Here is an 8,366-nt window from a genome sequence, read left to right on the forward strand (position 1 = left end):
ATTTTTAAAAATTCACCTAAAACCATTTCTTTTTTTACCATCAGGTCACAAAACATGTAATCTTTAATGAATGATATGTTAAAAGATAACTTTAATTTTCTGAGATGTAATAAAAACATATTTATATGCCAAAGTCAGAACGTAACAGAAGTGTTGTGGACATATATATTCTCAATTTTAACAATGTAGAATTACTTTTTGAAACATAGGAAGGTGATGCTTTAGCAAATATAATTAATAAACATGTGTAGTAGAATAAACATACACATTCTTTCAATAAGATTAACATGGTATATAGCTAGATTGTACTTAATTTGTAACAGACGCGAGATGGACAATCGTAACAGAAGTAATGTAACAGACATCATTTTGGAACTCATAGGCTTGACTTTGGCATATAAATATGTTTTTATTACATCTCAGAAAATTAAAGTTACCTTTTAACATATCATTCATTAAAGATTACATGTTTTGTGACCTGATGGTAAAAAAAGAAATGGTTTTAAGTGAATAAGTTCATGTCCCCATTTCAGTACCCATAAGCGTGGAATCACTCATATATATATATATATATATATATATGGTGCGGCATGGTGGTGTAGTGGTTAGCGCTGTCGCCTCACAGCAAGAAGGTCCTGGGTTCGAGCCCCGGGGCCGGCAAGGGCCCTTGTGTGGAGTTTGCATGTTCTCCCCATGTCCGTGAGGGTTTCCTCCGGGTGCTCCGGTTTCCCCCACAGTCCAAAGACATGCAGGTTAGGTTAACTGGTGACTCTAAATTGACCGTAGGTGTGAATGGTTGTCTATGTGTCAGCCCTGTGATGACCTGGCGACTTGTCCAGGGTGTACCCCGCCTTTCACCCGTAGTCAGCTGGGATAGGCTCCAGCTTGCCTGCGACCCTGTAGAAGGATAAAGCGGCTAGAGATAATGATATATATATATATATATATATTCCCATTTATGCAGCATACAAGAGTCAAGGATGGAGATACTATGCACTCAGAAATGTATTTAAAAATAAAGGCTCTGCGTATCTGCTTGAAGTATAATAACCTTGGGTACTTTGTCCATCTCTGCATCATCGCCCAAACATCACGCCCTATCCGTTCCGTTCGTTCTTGTGAATCGATTCGTCTGATTCACACAGAGGAGTCGTTTAAACAGAATGACTCGTTCAGGAGTCGCCAATCATGCGCTCTCTCTCTCTCTCTCTCTCCAAACCTGTCACTGCGCGGGGATGTGAGCGCACGGCACGAGTCTGGTGGGTTGGAGCGCAGTTCCAGGGTCAAGAGAGATCACTGATCAACCTGCAGCTCTGCACTGCAATATTATGAGCAAATCCCTTCTTGTCTGGCCACAGCAAAGAGGAGCATGAACTGTGATCATCACACCTTTAACCAAAACATCGACTTCTGTCCAAGTAGGCTGAACAGCACTTTAATTATTTACTGCTTTGGGTTTACTAAAACAGGAATGTTTTTGTGCACTGTATTTATCTTTATATCTCGTGTGCAATCATAGTCTACTTTTTATTAGATACTAGTATATTTCCTTTATGTAGTGCATGGTCAAAATTAAAGAAATTTCCCCAAAATAAGTCTTAATGCCATTTTTAAAGCCTATATGACAAACCTCATGTTAATCAAGCCAGCTTTCAGTAAAGTAAAATGATCACCTGTTTAATCCATTTCAGATTGTGGATATATTATTGTTGTTTTCAGAACAATCTTGTTACAATGCTATACTCAGTTATATATTTCATAGTGCAGATGGAATTATGTAAAACCTGATTTAAATAATGTTCTCAAATTGGAAACTACTACTACTACTGTTTTAGCTTGCATCCAAATGCTGGTTAAATACATGTTATTAACTTGCAGCACATCTGCGTTCTCTATGGCATGGGACATCTTTAAAGCTCTTTCATGAGAACTGATTAAAAATGCAAGCCTCAAAATTACTATCATGACAATATTATAGAGAGGAAGTTACCCAAAAGAATTAATGATTACAAGAATAGTAGCATTAGAGCAATTCATTAGGCAGGACAGCTAAAATATTTAAATCTCATTGAGCAGCTTTGAAGAAGTAGGGCACTGCCAAGGGCTTCTTCTCTCCCTCTGTGTGTGCTGTGTGATCACTCAGTGGTGGTTGTGGTGGAGGTGGAAGAAAATATTTAGGGGATGCGGTCATTCAGTGAATGATGCTCCATTATATATGTACGTACATCCTATAAATATATATTACATCCATTTAATTCATTCATTTTCTGTTTGCGAAGGCTATACGCTATCCAAAGCACTATGATTAGTGATGCATCAAGTGCAGCAGAGTTCCATGGGGACAGTTCCTCGGTGTTGTCTGAGGATTCCAGTGTATTCTTCAGTGAACCCCCTCCACCAAGTGACAATCTGCTGGACTTCTTCATCATTAATGTCGGAGGAAGCCGCTACATTTTATCTCAGGAGCTGCTGGCCTCTCACCCAGAGACACGCCTGGGCAAGCTAGCGCTCTCCACCCAAGACTCGGCTTTAGACCTGTGCGATGATGCAGACTTTCTGGAAAACGAATACTTCTTTGACCGCAACTCTCAAACCTTCCAATACATCATGAACTTTTACAAGACAGGCCATCTGCATGTTAGAGAGGAACTATGTGTGTTCTCGTTCCTGCAAGAAATTGAATATTGGGGTATCGATGAGCTCCGCATAGACCACTGTTGCAGGGACAGGTACTACCGCAAGAAAGAGATCAAAGAATCCATAGATATTGAAAAAGATGTCGAAATAAATAGTGTGGAGGACGACTTCAGTGGAGTACTGTGTGAGGACATTCGCCGGCGTCTCTGGGACCTCATGGAGAAGCCAGATTCATCCAAGGCAGCAAAAACCTATGGGACGTTGTCTATGTTCTTTGTAATTGTGTCCATCGTGAACATGGCTCTGATCTCTCTGGACTTTACTATCCTTGGTGCACCTGTCTTGGATATTCTTGAGTACATCTGTATTGTGTGGTTCACCGGGGAGCTGGTGCTCAGGTTCATGTGTGTGAAGAACAAATGTAAATTCAGCAGGAGTGTGGTGAACATCATTGACCTGCTGGCCATCCTGCCTTTCTATATCACTCTAGCAGTGGAAAATCTGTATGGCGGGTCAACAGAATTGGAGAACGTGGGACGGGTAGTGCAGGTCCTGCGACTGATGAGGTCTCTCAGAATGCTGAAACTTGGACGTCATTCCACAGGTAATATCATGAGTGAACCATGGTTGGGGGACAAGTTGCAGAGGACAGATAGCAAAGATCGGAATTCTGTCTTGCAAATAGTTTAAGGTAAAGCTGAATCTATAGGGTTCTTTTATGTCACAAATACAGCTGTACGTGTTGACACATCTATCGCAAATGAACTTTTGACTCACAAATGTAAACCAACTGTATTTGTTATAATATATACAGATGCACTTGAGAATTGTTCCTAAATAAGAGCTTCCATGTATTCCCTGTAGATTTATTCTATGTTGGAAGAGACAATGCTTATTAAAAGAACCATCGCTGTCACATGTAAGCAGATTCTGAATGACCTAGAACTGGCATTCAATTAGTAATCCTTGAAAACACCACTAAATTGAAATTTAAATGGAAATAGTTCAGAAATCATGCAGTTGCTCTTGGTAGGTTAAGATAGGCTTTTGTGCTCCCTCTAGTGAAATATGCTTTCTATCTAGCTGATATCATCATTGATTATCTTTTATTTTCCAAGCTATTTTGAGAGAGAGAGAGAGAGAGAGAGAGAGAGAAAATTTATTCATTCATTCATATTTGGACATTTTTCCCATAGAGATGAGGAGGAGGAGGCTGAAAGACAAAAAAAATTCGGAGCACATTATGACTGGCTTTGAACTTGGGGATGTTGTGGTGAAAGGATTCTGAGTGGGTCCTGAATAATTCGGAGCAGACAGAAGTGGCATATGGTGGAAAAAAAAGAAAAAAAAAAGAAACTCGGTGCTTGCTTGAAATTTCATGCTTTCTTGACAAATCATAAAATGGATTTTAGAAAACAAATGAGTACGAGGTTATTTTCGATATGTGTTATTCTTTTTAGAGTGCCAATTCAATTGGTACAATTTTGCGCACTTTGCCAATATCCATCACCCAACAGCTGACCCTCTGAATAAAGAACACACACAGGATTAATGTTTATGAGCAGGCATTGTGAGATCTGCAGTAAATACAGACTGTTATCCCACAATAGGAACAGCAGGCAGTGTTTTCGCCATAGTATTTTAATATTGCATGAGGTTATATTCACTCTACTTCACACAGAATGTGTTTGTTCTTGGCTGTGGCTAATCTGGTGATGGAAATACAGGTCATATGGCAAGCAATAAAGACAGCCTGCGCTGCAGTAGATTTGAACATGTGTAAACTAGGGCAGCATGGTAATATAGTGGTTAGTACTGTCGCCTCACAGCAAGCAGGTTCTGGGTTCAAATGTTCTGGGTTCAAACCTGCTGGTTGACTGGGGTCATTTTGTGTGGAGTTTGCATGTTTTCCTCGTGTCTGCGTGGGTTTCCTCTGGGTGCTCTGGTTTCCCCCACAGTCCAAAGACATGCAGGTTAGGCTAATTGGTGCCTCTAAATTAACCGTAGGTGTGAATGTGAATGGTTGTTTGTCTCTGTGTCAGCCCTTCGATGACCTGGCGACTTGTCCAGGGTGTACCCCGCCTCTCGCCCATAGTCACCTGGGATAGGCTCCAGCTTGCCTGCGACCCTGTAGGACAGGATAAGCGGCTACAGATAATGGATGGGTGCGGTGCCGATTTCTGTTTCTATAGCCCACGGCCTTTCACCTATGATATACACTACCGTTCAAAAGTTTGGGGTCACCCAGACAATTTTGTGTTTTCCATGAAAAGTCACACTTTTATTTACCACCATAAGTTGTAAAATGAATAGAAAATATAGTCAAGACATTTTTCTGGCCATTTTGATCATTTAATCGACCCCACAAATGTGATGCTCCAGAAACTCAATCTGCTCAAAGGAAGGTCAGTTTTATAGCTTCTCTAAAGAGCTAAACTGTTTTCAGCTGTGCTAACATGATTGTACAAGGGTTTTCTAACCATCCATTAGCCTTCTGAGGCAATGAGCAAACACATTGTACCATTAGAACACTGGAATGATAGTTGCTGGAAATGGGCCTCTACACACCTATGGAGATATTGCACCAAAAACCAGACATTTGCAGCTAGAATAGTCATTTACCACATTAGCAATGTATAGCGTGGATTTCTGATTAGTTTAAAGTGATCTTCATTGAAAAGAACAGTGCTTTTCTTTCAAAAATAAGGAAATTTCAAAGTGACCCCAAACTTTTGAACGGTAGTGTACCTAGGTTTAAGTTTTAAGTTTTAAATACATAGGTCAGAGTCTAAAAGTTATGGCACATGGTAAATATGAAGGAACATTAAAGCAAGAGACCATTAAAAATGATAATATACAAAGACTATGATATATAATTGAGAAGGTGGCAAGTATTGAAACAAACATCTAATAGGAGTCTAGTATATGTGACTACATTGCTGCATGAGTAGTTCTAGTGGCACTTATCACATTAATCACTGCAAATTTGGTTTAATTTAACAATATGGCTTTCACCATCATTATGTATAAGCTGATAAAATAACACTTGCTCCAGCAATATTTTGCAGTTTATTTTTTTCATGCTTTTAATTCGCTTTTTTTTTTTGAGTCATTGAATGAATAAAACAATGCCAATGTTTTTGTTCATAAGATGTGCTCTGGTGTAAAGAAAACATGCCCATTATTTGAAGGATAGGCTGACCAAGCATTCATCTGCCATGACTTTAACCATAAAAATTAGACCCTTAATATAAGCACTCTAATTAATATGTATCTCCTGTAATAATGTTCACCATGCAAAAAAAAAAAAAAAAAAATTAGTGCTTAAGCTTAGAGGTATGTCTGATGTATGAATACACGTGTGTGTGCAATCTCATTATTAAATCCTCACAATGTATATGTAACTGAACTCTAAATAAAGCCAATAGTTTGTATTTTTGCATCAGCATCTCAACATAAAATCTCCATTTTTATTTGCGTCATTTCTAAATGCATGCTCTCCTTAATTCACATCATTGTTTTTTCCCAGAAATCACTTTTATTGGCTGCATAAAAATGAAGTGTTCCGTATGCTCCAAAAACATATGACCTGTGTGTAACCTGTGACTTACACTCCTCATTAGGTCTGAAGTCTTTGGGCATGACGATCACTCAGTGCTATGAGGAGGTGGGCCTGCTGATGCTCTTCCTCTCTGTGGGCATTTCTATCTTCGCCATGGTGGAATATGCCATTGAGCATGACATGCCTGAGACTACATTCACCAACGTGCCTTGTGCCTGGTGGTGGGCCACCACATCCATGACTACCGTGGGCTATGGGGACATCCGCCCAGACACAGTCACTGGCAAGGTCATAGCCTTCCTCTGCATCCTCTCGGGCATCCTTGTCCTCGCCCTACCCATTGCCATCATCAATGACCGCTTCTCAGTCTGCTACTTCACGCTGAAGATGAAGGAGGTAGCACTACGGCACAGTGAGGCACTGAAGCGTCTGAAGCGCAACTCAACCTCAGATGAGCTGCAGCCAGCAGTAGGGCTAAACCTGCGCGATACCTATGCCCACAGTGTGCTAGAACTGCTGCGGCTGTACAGCAGAGGGAGGACGAGCACGCACAGCAGCGCAGCAGAAGACGTCTGGTGATAGTGGGACACAACAAAGAAAACTTACTGAAGTGAAATCTGTAATGTCTAAAATGTTTATTTAAAATGTACTTATTAACTATAAGTTACAAGTACTAAATTTAAAACTTTCTGAATATAAGTGTGGCATAGATTTGTCTTCAGTGCATCTAATCATGTTGAGCAAGGATTTTTCTTTTTTTTTTTAAATATTTCTTATTGCATTTTACTTAAGAGTCAGCTTTTTAAATGCTCCCTCTTTTACAGGAACACACTCTTGGCATTTAGCCATTTTTGGTTTTCAAAAAGCTCATAAGTATTCTTTTTGAAGGATACTGTGAGATAGATTAGAGGCGGTTTGGCTTTCCTATATTGCTGGATATACAATGGGGTCCAAAAATCCTGAGACTTTTATTTCACATTCTTTTCTGATTTGGTACAAAATCTTTCAATACAAATTATATTCTCAGCAACAATGTGAATGAAAAGTAGAATCTTGAAAGTATGTACATGAATTTCAGAATTTCTTAATATTTTGGTATATACATGCAATAAAGAGTGTGTTAATTTGTTTCTTGTATTTTTTTTTTTGTGCGTGTGTTTGCTATGTAATTTTCCTGCTCCACTTCATGTGATATAATTCAGATATTTACTATAAGACTGATCAGACGATGGTGAGTGAACAGGCAGTCTGCCCAGGTTGAGATATAAATAGAACGCATTTGAATGTGTTTGATGCAGAGGAATGAGGGTTTATCTATTCCCCAGATGACCAGCTTCTCCTTCAACCTGCCATCCAAGCAGTACCAGCAAGAGGACATCGCCTATATAAATAAATGACATTGGATGTCTGGATTTGTGCATGTGAATGCATGAAAGAAATGGCAAGACAAAAAAAAGGGAAGAAACAGTCAGAAAGGGAAAAAGAGAAGATCTCAGGGGATGCCATTTGGTTCAAGCTGTTGCTCAAAAATATTTTGTCTTTGACAGAATATTACTGGTTCTCACATAAGGAACAGACCTGACCTAGCAGACTATAATCTATGGTTCTGTTTTTCCCTATGGGAAATAAAACAGACTAGAGCACTCCTATCACTGAAAAGAATAACAATTTGATGCTGATGCTACAAATGAGAAGCACCATTCGTTTTTGAAGACAGCGATGAGAAAAAGAAATGTAAACAATTTAATATAAATGGGGGACTCGAGGCAGGACGCCAGACACATACACACTTTAATGGTCATGGAACATGGATTGCTTGGCTAAGAGTTTTCCAAAGGCTTTAGCATACATCTTTAAATCACTGACACACGTCTTGAGGCAAGCAGTTGTGTTGACTGTACAGTGAATAATGTCAGGAAGAAAACTTGGCTGTGTACTCTATCTTATTTTAAATATTGCCAATGTCTATGAACACAACAACAGTATATTATTCTGTATGGTGTGAAGGGGATGAGTCCAGGTAGCATACTAAATTATTAAAGTATGTTCAAATAAGAAAGTTTGACCTCTTTTTTCAATTTTTATTTTTCACACACACACACACACACACACACACACACACACACACACACACACACCATACATGTCAAACTTTGGTCAATCAAAC

At 39.3% G+C, this 8,366-nt stretch overlaps 1 protein-coding gene across 1 annotated transcript; it reads left to right on the plus strand.

Annotated features, from left to right (window-relative positions):
• Window positions 1-2,301: 2,301 nt before the first annotated feature.
• On the plus strand, window positions 2,302-6,803 carry kcnv1 (potassium voltage-gated channel modifier subfamily V member 1). The gene is made up of 2 exons (XM_060920684.1): window positions 2,302-3,241; window positions 6,261-6,803. Exons 1-2 carry the CDS (start codon window positions 2,302-2,304, stop codon window positions 6,776-6,778), a joined length of 1,458 nt encoding a protein of 485 aa, XP_060776667.1. The 3' UTR covers window positions 6,779-6,803.
• Window positions 6,804-8,366: the final 1,563 nt, after the last annotated feature.

The sequence above is a fragment of the Neoarius graeffei genome, chromosome 5 (genome assembly GCF_027579695.1).
Source record: "Neoarius graeffei isolate fNeoGra1 chromosome 5, fNeoGra1.pri, whole genome shotgun sequence".
In the NCBI taxonomy this organism is placed as follows: domain Eukaryota; kingdom Metazoa; phylum Chordata; class Actinopteri; order Siluriformes; family Ariidae; genus Neoarius; species Neoarius graeffei.

Coding starts and splice junctions, on each gene's coding strand:
- kcnv1 (XM_060920684.1), top strand. CDS start 2,302: ATGATTAGTGATGCATCAAGTGCAGCAGAGTTCCATGGGGACAGTTCC. Junction 3,242..6,260: donor ACTTGGACGTCATTCCACAG/GTAATATCATGA, acceptor ACTCCTCATTAG/GTCTGAAGTCTTTGGGCATG.